General features: G+C 36.7%; 2 protein-coding genes across 5 annotated transcripts in view; one reads left to right on the top strand and one right to left on the bottom strand.

The window, feature by feature from the left end:
• Nucleotides 1-24,334, bottom strand: part of LOC129239485 (uncharacterized) — a 103,580-nt gene that overhangs the window by 61,498 nt on the left and 17,748 nt on the right. The window lies entirely within an intron of this gene.
• LOC129239486 (transforming growth factor beta-1-induced transcript 1 protein) overlaps nucleotides 1-24,334 on the top strand; it is a 71,668-nt gene that overhangs the window by 43,164 nt on the left and 4,170 nt on the right. For all 3 annotated transcript variants that reach the window (XM_054874999.1, XM_054874998.1, XM_054874997.1), the window contains one exon: nucleotides 4,766-4,984. In XM_054874999.1, the coding sequence (XP_054730974.1) occupies nucleotides 4,766-4,984 (219 nt within the window). The remainder of the gene's footprint in view (nucleotides 1-4,765; nucleotides 4,985-24,334) is intronic.

The following is a 24,334-nucleotide window of genomic DNA, read 5'->3' as shown; positions in this document are numbered from 1 at the left end:
TTGAAGGGCATATTTTTGAAGGTCTAAACTTTGAAAATGTGTAAAAAAAAATTCATTTTTTTCAAATTTCTAGACCAGAATACCCCCTTAATTTAACGGATTTTACAGTGGATGGCGAAAAATTGTTGTGATAAAAAAAACGTGGCCACTTAAATATAATGAGCCATAAGCACTACTAAGATTCTGACCGCTCCTGTATGTACATGCAGTCAACGTCCAAACAAAGTGCTATTTTGACAAGTTTTGACTATTTATTTATTTACTTTATAATTTCAATTATTCTTTTATAAAAACACAATTCAAACAAAAAAACAAAACATTTAAAGCAAAGTTTCGAGTTTTGTAAGACAAATTTTCATCAACTTTTCAAACTTTTTACACTGAAGACCTGAGAGAATTTCAAGTATGCAATTTTATAGTTCATTAAATTTTGGTGCACTTATTTTGGAGAATTTTTTGGGTCGCGGTATTGTGCATTTCTCCATTTTACGCCTACTCCACATATTTTTTGGACGGAAGAAAACACTCAACATACCGGCAGCAGAAAAAATTGTCAAAAATCAACGCGTTTTTTCACCACTTGAAACTTGATCTTTATTATACCAAAATTCAATGGTTTATAAAGCTACGTACCCGAAATTTTTCTAAAAACTCGTGGTAAAAAGTCCGAAATGTTGAGCAAAATTGGGTGTATTTTTTTTAATTTTCGCAAGGATTGTAACTTGGATATTTATGGCTTTTGTAGTAAAGTTAACTATATTAAAAAAAATATTATAATTAAAATTAAATAACAAACAAATAATTTATCAAAAAGTCTTTGTGCTATAACTATGAAACGCACTGTACCATATATGAATTCTTATTTACCCCACATCCACACCTTCTACTAAATATGTTTGTGTATACACCCCACCCACTAACCCACTTTGACATATCAATTTTCTTGTTATGCCATTGTGCGGTTTATCACTTTATTGTTTTTTATTTTAATTAATGGGTTTTGACTTTCTTTGCAACTTTGTGAAGTCCAAAAGTGTTAGTTAGGTTGGCAGCTTGAATGATAAATTAATCAATATTTGGTTAGCAGATAAGAAGTGTTGTTGTCTCCGTTCGGAAGGCACCTTTTAGTTGCACATTCCTTTCAAGGGCCAAAATTTATCGTAATGTTTTTTGTCAAATCCTAAATAAATTTTCCTTTCCACTGTCATTCAATCGAATGCATACCACTTGTAGAAGTGCCTTACTCGCCAACTATCCAAGTTCAGAATGAGGTGCTGAGATGATTCCACATCAGCCGCCAGAAAGCTATTGCAGAAAGGACTTGAAGCAATCCCAAGTATCACTGCATAGACACCTAGTGGACAGTGTCCGGTAAGGATACCTACCGAATCCGAGAGATGAGGCTTTATTAGCCTTAGAAGTCCCCTTAAGCGCTGCCAACCTACTCGTGGCCAGAAGAATCTCGCGACTTTTTACGTTTGCGCTTGCTGAGTTGAAGATAGTTCCATTTTTCCCGGAGTAGATCACAAGGGGGTTCTCAAGGGAGCCCCAGGTCCTCTCGTATTGCGAAAAACCGTCTTCAGGGTCTCCTGTCTAGCCAGCTCATCAGCCCAGCAGTTTCACTCTATGACGCTGCGACCGGGAACCGAGATGAGCTTAATATCAAAGTATTCGGACGCAGTCGAGAGAGAAGTCAGGTATTCCACGACTTATTTTGAACGCACAAGTAACGATACCAAGACCCTCATTGCCGTTTGGCTGTCGGCGTTGATATTTACGTCCTTTACAGTAATTACAGAAGTAAGCAACCAATCAATTGATTCTACGATTGCGGCTACCTCCGTTTGGGAAATACTACAACGGTCCGGTAGCCTGAATTTAAGCTTGATGAGGAGGTAAAAAAGTGCTTTGAATCACGCGAAATTAAAAAAACGCCCTAGAAACGGAACTGGATAAAGTGATTCGAAAATTGTTTCACACGAAAGCAAACATGTATTGATCATCAGGAAATATTTTCAAAAACAATAAAATCATTTCCAACCACTAATATTAATTTTTCCATTCTTAGGCCAGCAATACAAATAACGACCCTGGTATTTTAACTTTACACTTTCGCCTTTAATAATGCCTGTTTTTTCTTCAAATACCAAATAAATTTCTCTTGTTCAAGCACTTTTCATATATCACAATTTTAGATCTCGACGCTTAACAAACTCTCTTGTCGGTTGGGCGGGAGTAGCGCAATTGGTTGGTTATTGGTATTATAACGGCCCTGGCTGGCTTAACAAACCAATTTTTTACCTTTTCTAATAGCAAAATTTCTTTTTAGATGCAGATGTATAAATTAATTCCCCTAAGGGATCCGGCGCTGTTGCAAGTTTATCACATCGGCAGCTTAGCCGGGTGCAGCGGTTGTTGTTGTTGTTGTTGTAGCAGCGATATTAAACCCTGTCAGTGTAGTGTAAATCACCGGCCCTCTTCATCTAACTCATCTGAAGATAAGCCCATTCACATGACAGCCGGTTCTACGTTACCGGAAAGACTCGAGTTTTTCCCTACCAAGGGCAGCCACCTCAATAAACTAGCCCTGTCTAGTGAACCGGCTGCGGTGGTTGTTATTATCGTAGCAGTAATTTTCCCCAGTCAGTGTAGTGTAATCACCGGTCGTTTTCGTCTAGCTCATCTAACGGTAGGCCCAGAAAATTTGCAGCTTCGACAGGTTGGGTCCAGAGTTTGATGGGGCATGTGAAAAGGTGGTTTGTGTCGTGCGGTGTGCCTTCACATGCTGGACATATGTTAAGTATGTCGGGGTCGATTCTGGATAAGTAGGAGTTTAACCTGCTACAGTATCCAGAACGTAGTTGTGCCAAGGTTACGCAGGACTCTCGGGGAAGCTGGAGCTCTTCGTCTCCAATGGGTGGCGGTTGGACTCCGATTACGATTCTAAGAAGATGGTAAGAGTCTCCCGATGAATGTCGTTAATTGTATATCTGTACACTGTCCGAAACAGTACCATTCCCATGGCAGCCTCAGTAAACTAGCCCTGTCTAGTGTACCGTACCCCACCCGGCTGCCGTGGTCGAATGGATGGGTCTGTGACTACCATTCAGTTGTGTACCGGTTCAAAACCCTGGGCGTGTAACACCATATGATAGAAACAGTTTATTATTCTAATAGCGGTCGCCCCTCGGCAGACAATGAAAAAGCTTCGCTAAAAAAAAATCTCTGCCTTTCGGATTCGGCTTGAAACTGTAGGCCCCTGCATTTGTAGAAACATCAGGACACACACAATGAATACGAGAAGGAGCTCGGCCAAACACCCAACGAAGAGTGTAAGCGCCACGCCTATTATAATTAATACTATTTTTATTATTATTAGCTAGTCGACCTTCACTGCGTGAGAATTAACTTTGTGCCTTCAAGTATGTTTTTGGAAACCTTCAAATATATAAAATCAGCCAAAGTAAAATGTTTTCAATATTACAAAATAAGCTAACGAATATTAAGTACATGTAAGTATGTGCCAGTATGTGAAAATATGTCAATACGAGTGTAAGTGGTGTGACGTCATCATAAAAAATGCACAACTTGATGACAGGCCCCCCATGTAGGGTAGCAAAAAATATTGACAAAACAATAATTTATTTATATGTCTACATTTGTATGTGTGTAGGCACATAAAAACATACAAACATAAATACCAGCGCCGATTATTTTACGATGGCAATGATAGTTACGAATAATGAGAAGCATTTAATTTTTAAGAACGTAGTCGTAATTCAAATGAGTCTAATTTTGAGTCTTGTTTATAGCTGCCTGACTAAAACTGTACACTACATATACTGTAGGAGTAGAAGTGGGGGGCAAAAATGGCAGCACACTGATGTCACACTCAAAGTGTTACCAACAATTGTAATAAAAAAAAATTAATGGCGATTGTTAAGAGCCAAAATTCAGACACTTAAAATTTGTTTTACAAAAAATTAATTACTACATAGACTGTACGTGGCGTACATACATAATAGCGGCCGCCCATCATACTTTATAGCCCAACGAAGCATTCATTCCCCTAAATGGCAGACTAATTGACGCATTGACATAATTCGTGCAAAACTTCGATTTTGACTAACTATGCGACGATGGAGCAAAGTTTGTAACAGAAAATATTGATGAACAAATTTACAATTTCACATACATACATACATTTATATGTGTATATATTTATAGTCGTATGAAAATAAATCAATACAGAACAGAGGCAATAAAGAATTTTTGCTATAAATTTTAAAAATAAAAATGATGGAATGCCACTTCAAACAATAAAAACATATACATACATGCATGTCTATAAGTACCCAAATGCACACAAGCCTGCACATTTTAATTAATATACATAATTCAATAAATTCATATCGAATGCCGTGTCATACTTACAATCAGTTGACGTGCTTCTTATACTTAATTCGCTTGGTTGGACGTAGATGGTTCGGTTGGTTTTTATGGACTTGTCCTTTGCCGTTGTATGGCAATTAAAAATTCATTACACAAAGGAAAAGCACAAATAGAAATGCAAATAAAAACAAAGAATTATCATATTTGCATACATACATACATACATACATACATATGTACGTGTGTAAAGAGACACAGTTTTCAAGATCATTTTTCGTTATCACTTTCAATATTACGAGTACTATTTTTCAATTGTTTTTGTAACCTTTCATCTTCATTGATATTTGTGTTTTCGCTCTACATTTATTTTCAGTCGGAATCGGTTTGTCACAAATGCAACGAAGTTATTACAAAGCGCATCATAACAGCGCTCGGTAAGACCTGGCATCCAGAGCACTTTGCTTGCAAGGATTGCAACACACCCATCGAGGAGGCCACATTCAATATACAAGACGGCGAACCGGTTTGTTCTAAATGCTTTCTGAAAAACTACTCAGGCACATGTCATGGCTGTAAGCAACCCATATTGGAGGTGAGTAAGAAAGAAAAAGCAAACAGAATTTCTATAGAAAGAAGAACATAATTCATTCGTGTGGCAAAGCGGCATGGGGAACTATGCCATCCTTACATTTTAGAGATATGATGTGCTCAGCAGTTCTATGTAAAAATTAATGGAGAACAATTTTGTGGAACATTTTATCTCTCTAACTCTTCATTGAGACGGCCTTTTTGTCTCTGTTTTGAGATAGGGTAAAAAATACTCAGAATAGACGGATATAATGGACAAAAATGAGCCGCGAAAATATTTTTCATAAAATTCGACCGGAAAATGTGTACTGTAACCTACATACGCTGCGTTAAAAACTATAGTAATAGGGACTTGGGCGGCCGCCGTAGCTGAACGCGTTGGTGCGTGACTAACTATCGGTAGTAGGTTCGAATCTCCGTGCATGAAACAGCAAAATGATATTAGAAAACATTTTTTTCTAGGTCGACCTTTGGCAGGAAATGACAGGAAATGGCAAACCTCCGAGCGTATTTCTGCCATTAAAAAGCTCCTCATAAAAAACCATTTGTCATTCAGAATCGGCTGAAAACTGTAGATACCTGCATTTGTATCAAATATCAAATATCAAGACGCGGGCCACAAATAGGAGGAGGAACTCGGCCAAACACCTAACAGAAGTGTACGCACAATTATATTTTTTTAGGGACTTAGATTAGATTCAATTTGAGGCTTGCACTTCGACCTCATGGTCTTTTGTGCCCTCTACTCATCACAGTATCTCATGTAGACCCTGTTTCCTCATTAAACTTAAGATAGAGCTGGGCTGGACTGAGCGTACGTGCCTTTCTTCTGATTGCAATCGGCCGAGATGTCTCAAGCTTCTCCGCGCTATAGCGCTACACTCCAGGAGAAGGTGTATTGGAGCCTCTGGGATTGGTCGCACAAGCAACAAGAGTCAGTTGACCATATCCCAGTTCTGTGCAGATGACTGCGCAATCTGCATTGGCCTGTGAGAATGTCCGTGAGCCTTCGCAGTTTATCTTTAGCTTTATGAGTTCTCAGGGACTTATTGACATGTTTGGGCGCTTTGTTTGTTTCTCAATTAGTTGCAATAATTTTTTTATGAAAATATAGTTCATTCTGTTACAAAAACCATATAAATTGAAGTTTCAAACTTTGTGAAAATTAAAAAAAAAATCACCAAAAAATCGCTAGGAACCATATCGCTGTGGGATGGTATTCATTTCGTTCTTGGCCAAAAATTTACGGATAATAATGGCACTGTGCGACCGTACATTATCGTGGTGCAAAGTCCATGAGTTTTTTTCCACAAATCTTTTCGTTTTGGCGAATTGCTTCATGCAAACGTCTCACGCCCAAGGTCTGATACTCAAACTGTCTGACCTTCTGCTAAAATTCCTGGTGTACCCATTGTAATCCATAAAAATCGTGGGCAGTGTTTTCTTTTTTGACTGAAGACGACGTGGTTTTTTGGTCTTGGTTCATTCGGAGGTCTTCACTCATTCGCCTGATGTCTGATGATGTTTGGATTGCGTGTCGTACTCTTGAACCCATGTCTCGTTTCCAGTCTTCAATAATGATACGTTTGATGAATGTTTGGTCGGACTCAGCCTTGGATTCAGCCTCATGTCTTTGGCGATGTCAAAGCGGTCCCTTTTTTCCATGCCATTTAGTTTCTTTGGAACCAATTTTGCAGCAACACGACAACAGCAACAATTAAACCCACTAAAATGTACTGAATGGAGCCGAAAGCAATGCTCAAATATTCAACTCCACTGCCAGCTCTTTGATGGTTAATTTGCGGTTGCGGTTTATTGATGTTTTAACCAGTTTTCAATGTCGACGGCTTGTTGTTGTTGCAGAAGTACCCTGTCAGTGTAGTGTAAATCACCGGTCGCCTTCGTCTAGCTCATCTAACGGTAGGCCTAGGAAACTTTGTGTTTCGACACTGTCTGGCCCAGTAAATGTCTGTTAGTTTTGTCCTGGATCTCGTCGGCATCCTGACGTGCTGGGAGGCGGCTCTGGCTCAAGCAGGTGCCTGCAAGGGTAAAACCTGCGGTAGCACCCTAGCAAATACTGCTTACTGAGCAGTTTATTATGCTGCTTCACAGATAGCATATGGGCCGCGTCATGTAGTTGTTGTATTGGGGACATCAGAAGACATCCTGTCGCAGTCCTTATGGAAGTGTTAACAGTTGGTATTGGTATGTGGTCGACTTTTGTCTTAAGTTGCAGTTTGATCTCCTTTGCGCAGGTGGTAAAGAGGGTCGCCGTGGAGCTCGTGTGGAAAGTTGTAGATTCGCAGTGAAGAAGCGAGAAAAGCAGGTGAGGTAGTCATTCACTTTGGCGCACAGGCCATCAATCTCATTGCCCGACGCCATTATCGTGCTTGTCACTACGTTCGTTGATGGAATCACGACCTCTTTTCTTTAGAGTATCATTACCGAAACAGTTTTCCAACATTTCTAAGAAGGCTTTCGCACCATTGAGTCCATTTTCAACGCAAAATTTAATACAAATGTTGCAAATTCCAATCCATTTTTGAAACTATTTATATGAAAACCCGTGCAAAGGTAGATTTACTCAAGAATGGTAGGAATGTTAAACACAGCTGTGGCAAACTAACAATAAAAAAAAAAAAAAAACTGAACTCAAATCAGTTGACTTCAGCGTCACCTGACTGTTGTTTCAGTAACTTTTTGATCAAGCATTAAGAACTCGGACATACTCAGTCATATAACGTGGGGGGCACACTTTTTTTAGCACAGTTGTTATTCAGTTTCATGAATTAGTGAATTTACTATTTTTATCTTGCAATAACTAAATAATGGATAAAAAATTTGGTAGTACTCAGTGTTCGTTAGAATTATTGCGCTGAGTGCAGTTGAAGTGGGAACAGTGAAGCAGCTTATTGATATTTTTTTCTAAATCTTTATAAATTGAAATATGCAGAGCATATTCATATAAATATATTACATAAACTGGTTTTTTGCTTTATATTCAATTAGTCAATTAATTAACCAATTTGCTTCACTTAAAATCTAGATTCACATTCTGCTTCCCGCTCACCTTTTGACCTTAATTACCTCAACGTTGATGAGTGCACAGAATAATTTCGTTCACTGCTTCATGGTGAAACAGCGAAACAAAGCGCAAACCAAAGGTTTTAAGTAAAAATTCTTCAAGTTAATTTGTTTTGGAAAAAGTTCAAATTAAACAAGTGCTCGCACTGCACGATTTGTGAGATTAAGCGCTTCAATCACTCAATTAAGTTTATTAGACCGAGTGGCATGCGGCTTTACGCAAGTTTGACTCATTGTTTTGTAAAGGGTTTTTCATTAAGCGTGATTTGATTTCTTTTGTGGAAATTTTAATAATTATTAAGCAAATTTAGAGGTTTTTTGTTCAATGTGAAGAAAATCGCTAGAATTGAGTTTTGAATGCAACATAATTCAAAAAGCCTTCACGGCTCCAATTGCAGGATCCAATTTTCAATAGCTTTTCTACCAAATAGGGTGTATGTCATGAAAAGCGAGTTAAATATAAGCTTTTAAAGCATGAAGAGAGTCTGGGTTGCTCATAGTGACTTGAAATAACCACACAAGAAGTAGTCTCCAGGGTCCGGCACTCGAAGTGTAACTAACTTCAGACCGCTCGCTCAGCTGATGCGCATCAGTTGTCTGTTAGGTGGCTAAATGTTAGTCCAGAGTATTGTTTACAAGCGCGTGGAATCATTTTGCCAAGAGTAAACGCGAGAAGAGAAAATCTGTAAAGGATTTAAAACGTAATAATGCGATTGCATTATATTTGGCTAGAAAATCACAACCAGCGATTGTTCGTGAGCTCGAGTACCTTAAAATAAATAAAGTTTTTGTTTACCGCACCATTATTCGTTACAATGATACTGGTAGCATCACAAAACGTGTACAGGTGTACGTCGATAAGCCAACAACAATTCAAGAGCTAAAGGATGAGATAATTCGGCACATTAACGGCATAGAACCTCAATTATGCCTCAGCGTCATCGAAAATTTGGACCATACCAATATTATCATAATAAAGAGAAATGACAATAATTTCCTAAAAAAAAATGGTTTTATTCAAAATCAACACCGGCCCTTCAAACTTAACCACCCTTTATTTCAAAATGTTTACCTTGATTTCTCAGGTTTTACTTAACCGATTTACTTGAAATTTGGTGTGAGCCTTGTCAATATATATATGAGATCAGTCCATAACTTCGTAGGTATTTTACCCATAATTTAACTTTTGTACGATTTTTGCATACAAAAAACTATTCGCGGAATATAACGGAACTATTTATATTTTCTTTGATACATTGTGCATTCAACAAGTTATTTTAATCGCGGATAGAAGCACGTGTTGTTAAAAAATAAAATGGAATCTTCGAAAGCATGAAAGAGGCATATTTTGTATTTTTTTATAAAAGTGGTAGATATGCAACAACTGCTGTGCTGCAGAAATAAACACTGTTAACGGAGAGGATACTGTGAGTGTAAGGACTGCGCAAAAGTGGTTTTCAAAATTCCGAAGTGGGAACTGAAGTCCTGAAGTCTTTAACTCCGACGCCTTGCTCGAACTCGTGGAAGCTGAGCCAAATTTGACAGTCGATATGATAGCTCAGAGGTTAAATTCATCGCATGGAACTGTTAACAGGCACCTGGTTCAGTTGGGAAAGGTTTGAAATCTGGGAAAATGGGTTCCGCATAGACTTTCCGTCTCCAACCTTCAGCAGAGAGTGAATGCGTGTTCTCAGCTGCTTCAACGGCTTGAAAATGACAGTTTTTTGAACTGTATCATTACTAGTGATGAAAAATGGGTCCCTTACAATAATCCTATTCGCAAATGCCAATGGTTAGATAAAGATGAAACACCAGAACCGACCCCTAGAGATGGCTTTCCCCCCAAGAAGATTCTCATGTCTATTAGGTGAGATATGGCCGGTATTGTTTATTATGAACTTCGGGAACCAAACCAGACGATAACTTCCGATTATTATTCCCATCAGCTATCAAACCTGAATGAGGCACTTAACAAAAATCGACTGTCTTTAGTGAATAGACGCAAAGTTTTGTTTCACCACGACAACGCAAGACCTCATACCACAAGGCAAACATCAGGCGAGCTGAACGAGCTCGGATGGGAGCTAATGCCACATCAACCATACTCTCCGGATATTGCACCTTGTGATTATAACCTTTTCCGTGGACTTCAATCCCATATGAGTAACAAGAACTACTCTTCAAAAGAAGCTATAAAAAGAGATATCGAAGCGTATTTTGGCTCTAAGGACAAACAATTTTTTGAGCAGGGAATTGAAAATTTGCCTAAACGTTGGGAAGACATTGTAAATAATGAAGGAAAATATATTATTGATTAATAAATTCTTTAAACATCTTTTTTATTAATTTTAAAACCACCTTTAAAAAGCGCACGAACTTATGGACTGACCTGATATACTTTACTCAAGTTATGAAATTCCCTACTGTAGGCAAAAGGTTTTATAAGCCTTTTAGCTTGACCGAGTTCTTGTGGGACTCCGCAATGGGTAATTAATTGAGTATTCTCGCAACTTTTCAACTTTATAGCATCATTAATCTCAAATTGGCCTCTAATACAATCAACGGAGTATAAAAATAGTTATTTAGCCATATTCGAAGCATATTTGTCAACGTGATTCGCTAAGCTCCTATACATAGATGCATACATACCTACATGCTATGTATTATTGTGGGCGTAAATGAATGCCCTAGAATGGCGAAAAAATTTGTTTTTACAGATTAAAAAAAAAATATTTACTTATTAGTTATTTCGTGTGACTGTAACACTTCTCTTTGTCTCTTTTTTTTTATTGAAAAAAAAAAAAATGACGTATGTTTAACAAAAATTCCCAATAATATAAAAACTTTTAAGCCCACGTTATATGCAAAATATGCTCCTACCACTTTTTCTTGTACAACACTTGAGAAGAAAGTAAATTTGATGAGAAATGACTTCGAAAGTCCAAACGGTACCAACAAAATGTGGTGCTCATAGAGACTAAATAAACAAGTTGCGCATGCGCACAAGTGCCATCATCCGCGAAGTGCCATAAAATCACTTGAATACTTATAAGTAAAGCAAATGGAATGACCAAATAAATAATAATACGAAAATATGAAATTTGAAAAATAAATAAAAGTCTTAACACGCAAACATGAGCACTTATGCACCTACTACATAATATACGAATACATACATATGTCTGTATGTGTGTATGCATGTATGGCGGAGCAGTGGTGGACATGAGTTACAAACACACACACTCATGCGCTTTCATGATAGGCAACTCCTTTCTCATAGTAGCTGCATATAGCGGTTTTAGGTATAAGTCTTAATGTCAAAAATCCATGCATACATATTTACAAGGTGTGCCAATTAAATTCGGCCATTTGTCAACAAAAGCCAAGCAAATTAAGTTATGCTCACAAAATTTGAGTATCCACCTTCACAATAATCTCGCGCAATCTCTACACGACGATTCCAATGCCGCTTCAATGATTGTAGACACATTCACGGTCAGCCCGCTTGCCATGTTGACCTCTCTTGAAGTGCGACCTCAGCGATATCGTCGAGGGTATAGGGTGGAGATGGTGACAGTTAGGGTAGAGTGCCTTTCTTCGCCACAAACTCTTTCACAATGAACGAGCAATGGGTAGGTCAAAAAATGTTTATTTATTAAATATTTTAAGGCAGAAAATCAATGATAGAAAACATAAGTGTGCAAGATTTAATAAAAATTATAAATAAATATTTATGTATGTATGAATATATGTACGTATGTTATTCATATACATTTACAAATAAAATCGAAAGACAAACAGTCTGACGCAACGCAGTTAAGCAAGAAAAATAAAACAAACAAAAGGCAAACAGCTAAGAAACTTAATTATGAAGTTATGCGATTAATAAGATTTAAGTGAATTGAAGTGGAATGACAGCAGTGAAGAGTTTCGAATGAAGCTGAAGTGAAGCTTGAAAGACAATAAATTGAAATTGAAAGTTACTTTATTGACGAGGGGGTGCGTAAAGCAGAAAAGGGCAATGAAGATTTGGCTGAAGTGTGAAAGAAAAAATGCAAAGAAAAAAGGAAGTAAAAATAGAAACAAAATTGGTTAAAAAGTATCGCTTGAGTTAGTAGAAACTTCGACACTCAAATTTTTTTCTGCTTAATAAACTCAAGAAGAAGTGGTTTCAATGAATTATATGCATAGCAGGGTGCTTAAAACGTAATGTAAAATATTTGAAGAGGTAATAGTGCGGACCCTGCGATCAGGAAACACCGAAAGGAAAGAAAATGTTTTTTATTAGCGATCACCCATAAGCAGACGATTTTTTTTTGTTTTGGCGGTGAGGTTGGGTTAAAAATGCCTTCGCACCATATACATAGTAACCGTCACTACTACGTGTGTAGTGGTGATTCCACTAAAAATATCCTTCCTCTTCTCTTGGATTTTTCCCTCCACCCCGGGACTGCTTCCGCATTGCTTCGAGGTAGAGGGCCAAGACGGCGTTCTAAGAAACACACTTACTTACCAACCCTGCGTCCATGGTCGCATGTTTTGAGTAACCTATGCTCAATGATCTTTAGCATAACTTTCCATTTCACGTTTCTTTTTTCGGATAATATCATCCACGAAATTTGCGACGAAATTCCATATTTCTTCGTCTATTATCATTTTCTCGATTATTTAAATACCTAAATAGCTCATTGCAGACCTGTTCTGTCTATGCTCCGCCTCTCGCATTTAAAGAAGGTGTGCTCCGCATCATCATACTTGCATCATATATGGAGTTTGGTAGACTCACTTCTCTCATTCGCCACAAATATAATTCTTGCGAAAGGACCCTTGTCCGGACAAAAACTGCGTGAGGTAATAGTTAACCTCACCGTGCTTTCTTTCTACCCATTTTTTTAGAACGGGTATTAGTCTCGCTGTCCATCTACCGTACCGTTCAGAGTTCCATCTTGCCTGCCAAAATGTGAGCGTTTGAACTCTGATATCGGAGAAGGGTGGTACTGAGATTTTTGCCAACCATCTCCGTTTGCGCTCTTGTGCTAGAATATCTATAGGGATGTTTCCACTGATAACTAAAACCGCTGCTTCAGATACTTTTCCGTATGAAGAAGCCACTCAGAGATCGCAAGTGCGTTGTACGGATTGCAGACTTTTCCACCGGCATTGCACCCTTAGCGAATCTGCCCATATTTCGCATCCATATAAGAGAATCGATTTTGTCGTGTCCATTAAAAGTTTTCGCTTGTTCTGCGTTGAACCTCTACGGTTTGCCATGAGCTTACTTAACCTGCCGCTTACTTTGGCAGCTCTTGTGGCATCCCAGAAAGTTAGTTTTGTGTCTAATTGCACTCCTAACTATTTGACCACTCTTTTGCTAATAAAGTGGCATCGAGTACTTGTATATCTACTTCTAATGGGATACGCCTGCTGGTTAGAAGGATAAGCTCTGTTTTCTCTGTGGTCAGCTTTAATCCATGGTCTTCTAGCCATGTCATAAGCAGGCGATGGCAATCCTCATAGCTAATTTCTGCCATGATATTGGAGAAGGAGCTCGGCCAAAAAAAAAAAAACAAACAAACAAAGAATGTAAGCGCTAATCACAAAGGGCAACAGGATTCAACGTATATGATGAAACCAAAAGAAAATGACAGCTTACACTTCTCATAATAAAAGCCCAAAAGAAGTTATGTCCTATGAAACTTGATTAGTTTTCTAAACGTAAAATTGCTTTTTTACCCTGCATATAAGAACAATTGAGTATGAGCGCGTTCGATTTAAATGGATGGTGCAACTGGCATAAATAAACCTATGTTGGCAGCATTGGAAAGGAGCTGACTAGTGGCGAATTCTGCTCGATAGCTTTGTAGGTGCTTTCACATGCAAATTTTTTCTTAAGTGAGCAGAGTCCAAACATGGCGAACAGAGAAGTGACGAATCGAAGGCTAGTTATGATACCTAACTGTTTTTAGTGTTGAGGAAATCAATTTTGATTTTTTTTTTGTTTTTACCTTAAATCTACGATAGCTGGCGATGTCATGTAATTTTTGCGTTTGCTATGGTTTAAGAGAAAGAATTCTGTTCCATTGAATTGCAGTACTAGAAGTAAAAATTTTATTGATTGAAGGACATGACACGTGTTCATTTCCCGAGGGCCAACGGATGGCAATGCTCCCACGCAGACGAGTTACGCCAATTTTTTAATTTTTTCAGAGATGAAGAGTTGTTGTTCTGCATTTTTTTCGAAAAGTTTAAAATATATTTACTTTTTTATGAATAATATTATAAAACCCTGATCAAATGCTAATATTTAAAGGCAGAAATAAAGAACAAACACTTGTTCGCTGCGAAAAATAAAAAAATTAAATTCGGTAGAACTTTTGTGGTTTTTAAAATGAGTGAAGTTCATCTTCATGAATAGTGAGTAGTGAAATTGTTGTGTAATGTTCAAGTGCGGCGTTTTTTTTTTTTTGAAATATACATACATATAACTTTAATTTTCAATTGAATTATTCTTAAATAAAATTTAAAAAAAGAAAAAAATATTTTTTCAGTAGATAGAAGTTATAATCTGGCTTAATTTGCGTCCATTTTTCCTACCTTTTAGTTCCCTGGGAGAAGAAACTGATCTCTGTCGCACACATACAAGTTTTCTATAGGGCTTAGATCAGTTGGTTGGGGAGGGGTAGTAATAAATTTTGGCCAATTAAAGAGTTTAATATCATTATCTTGGCACAGTTTAAAGATGAGCATAATGAACATTTTCTCTGCTAACTGTTTGCACTTCAGCTTTAATATATTCAAATATATTTACAACACCCTGTTGTTGTTGTAGCAGCATAAACATTTCCCATACATATATGGGGAATGCTGCTGAAGTGACAGTCTTTGATATAAATCCGGGTCGTTCCGGTAGCGTAGAATCGACTGTCATGGGAACGGGTACAACACCCTCTCCCTCTTCGCCTAACATCCAAATAAGAAAGTATAGCCTTCAAGATCTTCAATCTGATTTTTTTTTTAATCTCGATTATGCAGTTTTAAAGCACATTGAATTTAGGAGCAATAAAGTACAAGCTTCTTCAAGTTACTCAAAAATCGCGTTGATTTTTCAACACTATTTTTTTGCATTGGGCATTTGCTCCTTATAAAAAGAGTCGAGCACTCGTTATATTGAAGAAAATTCATTATATGAAGGAAGTATCGTCAACAAAAAAAATTATCAAAAATCGTCTCGAATTATGAGCCATTGTAAACTGTCGGAGTACTATACTAAACAATTTTATAATAATACAAATAAAAGAAATTTTTATAAAATTTATTTGAAAAAAAAAAATTTATTCTAAATGAAAAACTTTTATAAAATTTATTTAAAAAAACTTTTTTAAAATTTATTTAAAAAAATTGCTTATAAAATTTGTTTTTATTAAATTTATAAAAAAAAGAAAAATTAAAAATTCTGAGCATGTAGTTTTGTAGCCGATTCAATTTTATAAAAATAAAACTAAATAATTTTTTTTATAAAAATTCTAACTTAAAGCTTGAAATTTTTATTATTGTTTTGTTTTTCGCTGATTTTTTTTTTTTTATTTTTATAAAATATTTTACAAAAATTTGAAAGTTTGCGTTATGTGGTTTTTGAGGTAGTAAGGAACTATGCTTTTATATAAAAAATTAAATTAATAAATCGTCAAAAATTTTGTTGCTGTTAATATCTTGATGGACCGATGTTTATTAATATTAAAACAAATTAACAGTTGTGAAAATATGTACATATGTGAGGTCATACTTGACTCAACTTCCTTAAAAGACGAACAATTTTTTTGTGGGCACTCACATATTGCTGGGCCTGTGGGAATGTTTTTTTTTGTTTTTGTTTTTTTTTTTTTTAATTTAAGTCATTATTACTATAAATAAAAAATTTTCTAACATATTTATTAAAATAAAAATATTCCGGTTTACTCCGGAATACACCTGATATATTTGAAATGCTCACTTATACAGTTAGCTGCGTGGGCCGTACAAAAATCTCATTGCGTTGCTGACGACATACATACAACATACATACGTACATACATACAATGCAAGTTGAGACATGGCATCAACCATACAACCATATGTTGTAAGTCATTACAGTTGGTTGGATGCGAATATAAAAATAATGAGCTCGTTAGAATTTTCTTTTATTGTATTTTATGGATACTTACAAATAAGTCTGTCTTAATTTGTGTACGTTTTTTCTACTTATTTACTCGATGAGTGGGCAGTGCTAATAGTGGTGACCTTTACAATAAACTCATAAGGCTTAAGAATTTATTTATTGACGTAAGAACGTACATATGTACAAATGTATGTAGAGGTTTTTATGTGTCAAGAAAAATCTAGCTCAAAACAATTTTTGTAATAAATTTTAAAGCCCCTTCGAGACGTGGGTATTAAGTGCTAATTTTAAACGATTGGTTGAGAAAAAAGGGTTTGCAAACTGAAAATGTCAACAAGGTATAAGCATAAGCTGTTACGGTGAAAACTTTATTATTTTTGCATTTACCATTTTCTAAAAGTTCTTGTTCACCAGTGTGCTAGAAATTTAATTAAATTTAATTTTTATTGAATTTAATTTAATTTAATATAGTTTAATTTAATTTAATTATTATTTAATTTAATTTAAGAATTTAATTCAATTTAATTTTATGTTATTTCATTTCATTATATTTTATTTTATTTTTTTTATTTTATAGTGAATTAAAAAGAGGAAACATTTTTTATATCAGGGTAATACAATATTACTCATAGGCTTGATTTTGTAGACGAAATTATGTCAAAACAGTTATTTAATACCCTAATAGTTTCTTGGCTTTATCTAACTGATGCCTCAAACTGAATATTCCACTCCAATTAGAATACATTTTTGAATAATACTGACTTCCCCTAATACCGTTTCTGGCTGCTATTCTCAACTACAATCAACGTTTAAGCAATTGGGGCTATTTGCTTATTATTTCACTCGCCTAGCACACATACCTTCAATTCTCAACCAAATTATGAAATACTTTATTTTCAATTAATTTTATGAGCACACTCTTACTGCTAGCAGCCTGAGCTTCCTTTATAGGTCGATTGTTTGCCATTAAGAAGAGTCCCGCAGTAGTTATGTGTACATTCAGGGCCATTAAGTTCAACATTTTTGGCTGAGTTGTATGTACACTTGAGCTATAGCTCCATTGGCCGTTCTAATGCTACACAATCAAATTGATGAAATTTGCGTGAGCGAAGGGAAGTATTCACTAAGCATCTTTGAAAGAAGTCCAAGGTATCTTCGCGATTTTGACAGCATTGATTAGGTTAGGTTTAGTGAATGGGTGGAAATCTGTTGGCGATAAGTCCAGAAAATGCAACTGCTGCAATCGATTCATCACTTCTCTGTTGGCCAAGTGAAACATTTTGTAAGTGAAAGCCACAACATTTTAGAGATGATTAAGCGACGTTGAAGCTCCTGCTGGAATCCCTTTCGAACTGAGTGACCTGGACTACGCGGGTGATATATGTTTTCTCTCACATTCACTGTACGGAACAAAGAAAAAATTGGAAAAGCTCGTAGAAAATGCAAGACTGGTGGGGCTGAAAGTAAACGTGTCCAAGACAAAACTCATGCGCATGGAACCGACGGTTGAATAACCTCTAATCATCCGTTTGAGTGCCGAATTTATAGGTATTGATGACGTTGAACGTTTCAATTAACTGGGCAGTGTGATAGCGCAGGATGGCGGTGCAGATGCTGACGTATAATCACGTCATAGCAAAGCTTCCGCAGACTTCTTCAAGCTAAAAAAAAAATCTGGAACCCCAATGTTATATCCCGAAACACCAAACTAAGGATATTCAACACAAGCATCAAATAAGTCTTTCTGCATAACTCAGAGATATGGAAAGTCCTGATGCGATCGGCAATTAAAAATTTTTTACGCATAATCTGCCGAATCGGGGATGAGTATTTGTGGACTACGAACGATTACTGATTCGCAGTTGTTTCTGTTGTGTAGCAGCATAAACATACCCCATGCATATACGGGGAATGTTTCTGAAGTGACAGTCATTTGCCGCATATATAAATCCGGGTCGTTCCGCTTACGTAGAACCGACTGCCATGGGAACGACTGATTTCCGGTTGTGTTATTTATTAAATAATATACAACAATGTCCCAAATGGTTGTCTGTTGGAAAAACACAATTAAATTGACATTATGACAATACGAAATTTGTTCCACATAAATTGGGCAAAGCCTGTGTCCTCCATGCCCGAAATACCATTAAGCCTGCGTCTTCTTCTACACGATCAATCCATCTAAGCGGCGGGCGCCCCCTTCTTCTCTGTCTATGGCATTTACCGAAGAGTATTTGCTGAGGTGGATAATCCGAACTAATCCCTACTTCGAAACCATGGTCACCGATTTTTAGTATCTGACCCACATTGTGTCTGACGGATTCCGATGTAGTTGAAACTAGCGCTTTAGTTTTGGCTTCGTTTATTACTAAACCCATACATTTTGCTGCGAAGGCTTCTTTCAAACTCGGCAGCGAGGATGCGATTATGTCGATGTCGTCCGCGTAAGCCAGCAATTGAACCGATTTAAGCAAAATAGTTCCCTTTGTATGATAACCTTTTCAAGGGCAATATTAAAGAGGAGACATGAGAGCCCAACACCTTGCCGAAGTCCGTTCAGGTGGCGAACTCTCGCGACGGATTTTTCTAAACTATTACTACGTTCCTTCAATTCTGCATGGTCGAGCGTATTATGGTGCTCACACTGACCAACGTAAACGTACGCCCGTATCAGCTGACACGATTAAACTAATGAGAGCCCCATGTAAATGAATTCTCACCACCATTCCCTTCCGTAGTATCGTAGATCGTTGTTTCATCGTGTCAGCTGATACGGGCGTACGTTCGTACGTTTACGTTGGTGAGTGTGAGCACCATTAAACATATTAAGTTAATTCGTTAATATGTATTCATACTCTGAAATAAAATATCTGTGACTGGTGGTTTTAAATTTATATATGTATATTCACTATGATTTTCTGGACTAATCGAAGAGTTAATTATCGAATAGGATTTTCGCTTAGACTTTAATTTCTTTTGTCTCATTGAAACATGAATTATGAGTTCAAGCAACGCAGTTAACACTAAATTGTAAATTAATTCGCTTACAAATACAATTATAAATAATTTTATTTACTCTACAAAGCTCCGACTAAAGTTTTGCGCAATAAAAATTTACAGGCTTCGAGCAGAGTAGCAAGTGAAGTAGTGACTCACACCGGCAAAACAATGGGAAAAATGCACGTATGTATTTGAGAAGTACATACAATGAAAAAAATATAATAAGAATATACAAATATTCTGCGCTTTAATGTGTTTAAGTTTAATTAGAATTTATTATTGAGGCATGCCAAACAGCAGTCAAGAGCGTGAAGAATGCGAGCTAACCTCCACTGAATATGTAAACATCTACAGATATTTCGCAGCAACCCAGCAGGGAAAATTTATATTATATATTATTGTTGCTACATATATACAATTTACAATTTATTTATAAAAAAAAAAATACAATTAGCTTAAAAAATAGGCACTCAATGCTAGAATGAATTTGTGGTGCATCATTAGTTCTACTACATTTCCTATTCGACAAGTGTGGGGGCATATAGGATGCGTCAAAAATAAAAATGTCGAAATTTAAAAAATCTTAAAAACCTTGAGATGATATCTCACCCAAGCGAAAAATGTTGTAATCGTATATAGCTGAAATAAAAAGGCCAACAAAAATGCAAAATGTCGAAAAAAACTAAGCATAATTTTTCGAAAAAAAAAAAAAATGTTATTAAGATGTCGGTGGCAATATTATTTATTCATTTAGTAAATCTAGAAATACAAGCTTTCGTATATATTTCGTATATTAAAAAAACTAGTTGAGTGATAATTTAAATTCATATTTAAATAGCGATAAATCAAAAGTCAATGAACAAGAAATCTGGTTAAACTCCGTCAATCTACTGCCTGCACATGCGTACAAGATAGTGATTGCTAACACGGACAAATGTAGAGAGGATATTGAGGAAACTTGAGAACACGATCTGTGCGTTTTCCCGGCATTATTAAAACGCGTTTAAAATGCCTGGGAACCCCACTGTTTGGGGGTCCGGAGGACGTCCCAAAAGCGGATCTTCTAGCTCTGCTTAGATTCGCCAAAAGCGCTGACGTCGTACACTTTCAGTATTCATAGAGGTAGGTCTCCATCTGGTATCGCTAGGGACCAAAAGGTCTATGTGTGGCTTAATGCCAACCAGGCTAACCGAACCTAACCTTTCAATGTTCTAATAAAAGGTGCATTCGAGGCATAACCAGAACTAATCCGCTCTAGGAAGAATAAATTATTACTCCGAAGATTTTTTAAGGTATGTGAAAATGAATGGGCTGTAAGAGTAAAAGCGAGTCAAATGTCCCATTTATAATATCGATAACAAAGCAGGGTGAAAGTATACAAACACCCAAAAACCAATATATAATATATACATATATAATGGACACCTGCGTTGTGTGAAGGAATCGGATCCGCGAAGTTTAAAGATCTGAGTGCAAAACGAGGAAATTTCTTTTGAATGCGCTGAAGTCCATTGATGTGTGGCACTGATGATACGAACTCCAAATAAACACGGCATTATGCAGCCTAGACTGTGCGAGTAAATAATGACTTTAAAGTGTATGGATCCGTATAATCGGAAGCAAGACGCGGACTGAAGGCCAGTCTAGAATACAAAATACAAATACCTAAGAAACCCAAAAGTGGAATCAAAGGTTACTCTAAGATAAAAAATTTCTTAAAGAGTATTTAGACGCGAGTTCTTTATAAAATATGCTGTAGAGATTAAATGAGAACAATAATTAAAGTAGATTCTTGTCACATCATGCCTCTTGGATATCATTCCGTGTATTTGGCAGCCCCGGAACCGTTTTTAATAGCTAGACCTCGTATTACTACTTCAAATAACCGGATTTAATATATGGAAAATCTACAAGGCACATTCATTAAAGGTGGTGGCACTAGACTAACAACAATGTTTTGTACGTTTGATTGTCAAAGCAAAGTATTGTCAAAGTAGAAAACAAAGCAAAGTATTGGTAAAGCAGGTTGACAACCCACATGAACACCGCGAAAAAAAAACACAAATCAGCTGATTTACCGATACCACCCAAGAATGATAGAATAACGATTGCCCATCGCACACACACATACAGGGTGCGCCATGTTGTTGTTGTTGTTGTAGCAGTAAGAGAAGCCGGTGAATGTCGTTTAATGTCTGTATAAACACTGTCCGATCAAGCGGGTTGGTGTCGAAATTCTGTCTGTACAAAATTCTAAAAACAAAATTCTGCTTTTTAAAATTCTGCTTTTTTAAAATTCTGCTTTTTTAAAATTCTGCTTTCTAAAATTCTGCTTTCAAAATTCTGTATTACAAAATTCTGTATTACAAAATTCTGTATGACAAATTTCTGTATTAAAATACAATGTTAAAGAGGTAATGTAATTATTTAATTTATTATTATTTTTATTTTTTATTATTCGAGATATTAAATAAAAAATAATAATAATAATTTTTTCTTCTGTTTCGATAGAATCCACAGTATTTTTGCGTAGAACTTCTTTTCGCGTGGGCGGCCTTCGGCCACGCTTTCAAAAAATAACCCTCATCAGTCCAACTCCGGCTACGCAATCCACCGTATTTTTGCGTAGAACTCCTTTTCGCATGGGCGGCCTTCGGCCGCGCTTCAAAAAAATAACCCTCAGCCGGAGTTGGACTGGCTACGCAATCCACAGTATTTTTGCGTAGAACTCTTCTAAAAAAACGAACAGCTGCGAAGAATTATTAAGAAAATAAATTAATTAAGTCACACTACATATTTAAAAAGAATTGCAAAAAATATTGGAATTGGCTAAACTAAAATATTGTTATCGCTTAAACATACCTATATGTATTATATATTTATGAATTAAATGTTTATTTTGTTACTTCTTGTATGACGAAAATCACAAAACTTGAATAAAGCAGAATTTTTCGCTTTAAACATGCAGAATTTTGAAAAAGCAGAATTTTAGAAAGCAGAATTTTAAAAAGCAGAATTTTAGAAAGCAGAATTTTAAAAAGCAGAGTTTTAAAAAAGCAGAATTTTAAAAAGCAGAATTTTTTTGCAATTTACTGAATTTTGTCATCCAGAATTTTGTAAAACAGAATAATGACACGCTCCCCGATCCAGCAGGTCTCTGTTTGTTTTGTCCTCGATCTCGTCGGCGTGCGCCAATGTCGGTATGAAAACATTGAATACATTTGAAAAAAAAAAACAAGTGATTTGTATAAGTGAGGTATTTTTATTTGGTTTGGTTATTTAGAATTTATTAAAAGTATTTTTTGAATACAATATCAGTTAAGTGGCCACCTTTATTAACAATCACAAACTGCGATCTAATTTGTGCTTTCACAATTTAACACGCGTCACTTCGTTTTCATTAGTTTGATCAGTTTAAATCTCACAAATCACAAAACCACCAATCCGTTCGCTGAATTTTCACAAACACGAAAATTTTCCTCCTTTTTGTTTGTTTTGTGTTGCGAACTGAGCTGACGTCAGACTTGTCAAAATCGCGAAAAATAAAGTAACTGTTTTTTAATGGCGTCACCGTAGATACTCGATTCGCACCTTTAACAGCTTCGCCTTGAAAATCTATCAACAGAATGATATAAAAAGCGTATGAAATTTAGCATTTGTTTTCCTGCAGGTTATACACTTCCATTGATGAATACAAAGTAGTACGAAACGAATAATTCTGTATGTACTCGTACACGTATGTATGTATGTATGTAGTTTGCAACGCATTCGACGACTCATGCGAAGTGACGCAGTTGCGGTTCGCATATCGCACCACATCGCGCCACAGTAAACAACCGCCGGCCTCCTGCAGATTCGCCGCCTATTTCGTAATGATTTCAATACAGCCGATCAAGGGCAGCATCTTCCATATCAAATTCTTTACTGAAATGCTGATTTCGCAGTGGTTTGGGTTGCGTTTGTCATCAGCGCTGTTGTTTCGTGTCCGTTTATGTGCGCGCGTAATCATGCAAATATTTGAAATGGAATAGCAAAGAACAAATACAAACAGAAAGAAAAAAAAATAGAATAAAAAGTGTCACTTGAGGCATAGTTTGCGATCAATACATACCGTGTATACAAGGTGGCGCAAATTAATCATCCTATCGGAAGAATTATAATTTGGGCAAATGGCGTCATACGTCAATCAAATGAGACAGTTGTGAACTAGACAGCTGCGCTAGACACAGACACTCACCTAACATCTCTCTCTCTCTCTGGATCCAACCTGTCGACACAGCACGTTTCTTGGGCCTACCGTGAAATGAGTTAGACGATGACGATGACATCGCACTGGCAGCGCCCAGTGAACCGCTACAAGAACCACAACAGTTTCTGACAAAGTTCCGTAGGAATCATGAATTGGATCAGCGATTATGCCATTTATAAAGAGCGATGGTCCGGCCTAGAACGCTGCAGAACTGCAAAGTGTTTTGTGACAAGTCCGAGCAGTAAACTGTCAAACTTTCTACTACAAGTCGGAAGGAAAGACGTTCGGTTGATGGTCGGTATTATCACAGGACACAACACATGCGGTCAGCATATGACCACCATTGGAATCATTGAGGACCCGATGTGCCTGTCTTGCTTGGAGGAGACGGATAGCACTGAGTACTTTCTCTGTGAGTGTTCTGCCTTTGCTAGAGCAAGGCTACGAATTTTGAGTTCCGATTTCGAGGGAATGAGTAATATTCGTTCTCTAAATCTGGAAAATTCTCACAGGAATAACTATCTCTATCTCTGTCTTTATTCTTTCCTATCTGTTTCTCTGATACTTTTCTCTTTTCCTCCTTGACTATCTACCCTCTTTACAGGGCTCTAAATTCTCCTGAGTGTTTTAGGAGTCACCAAATCTCCTGGTGCTCCTTGGCTCGACCTATTCAAATTGCAATTTCAAAACAAACAACCAATGTGCTCCATTGTAGAGGCCAGAATAAAGATGAGTAAAAAAGTTATTAAAAATCAAGCTTCGCGCCACCTTGTGCGTAGTCATATATTCGGACACACATACATACGTACATATACGAATTTCCATATTCGCTGATTTCGCGCAGACTCACTGCAATGACCACATGG

Source organism: Anastrepha obliqua, chromosome 2, assembly GCF_027943255.1.
Source record: "Anastrepha obliqua isolate idAnaObli1 chromosome 2, idAnaObli1_1.0, whole genome shotgun sequence".
Classification (NCBI taxonomy): Eukaryota; Metazoa; Arthropoda; class Insecta; order Diptera; family Tephritidae; genus Anastrepha; species Anastrepha obliqua.
Note: the sequence above shows the minus strand (reverse complement) of the source record. Positions and strands in the feature narration are given on the sequence as shown.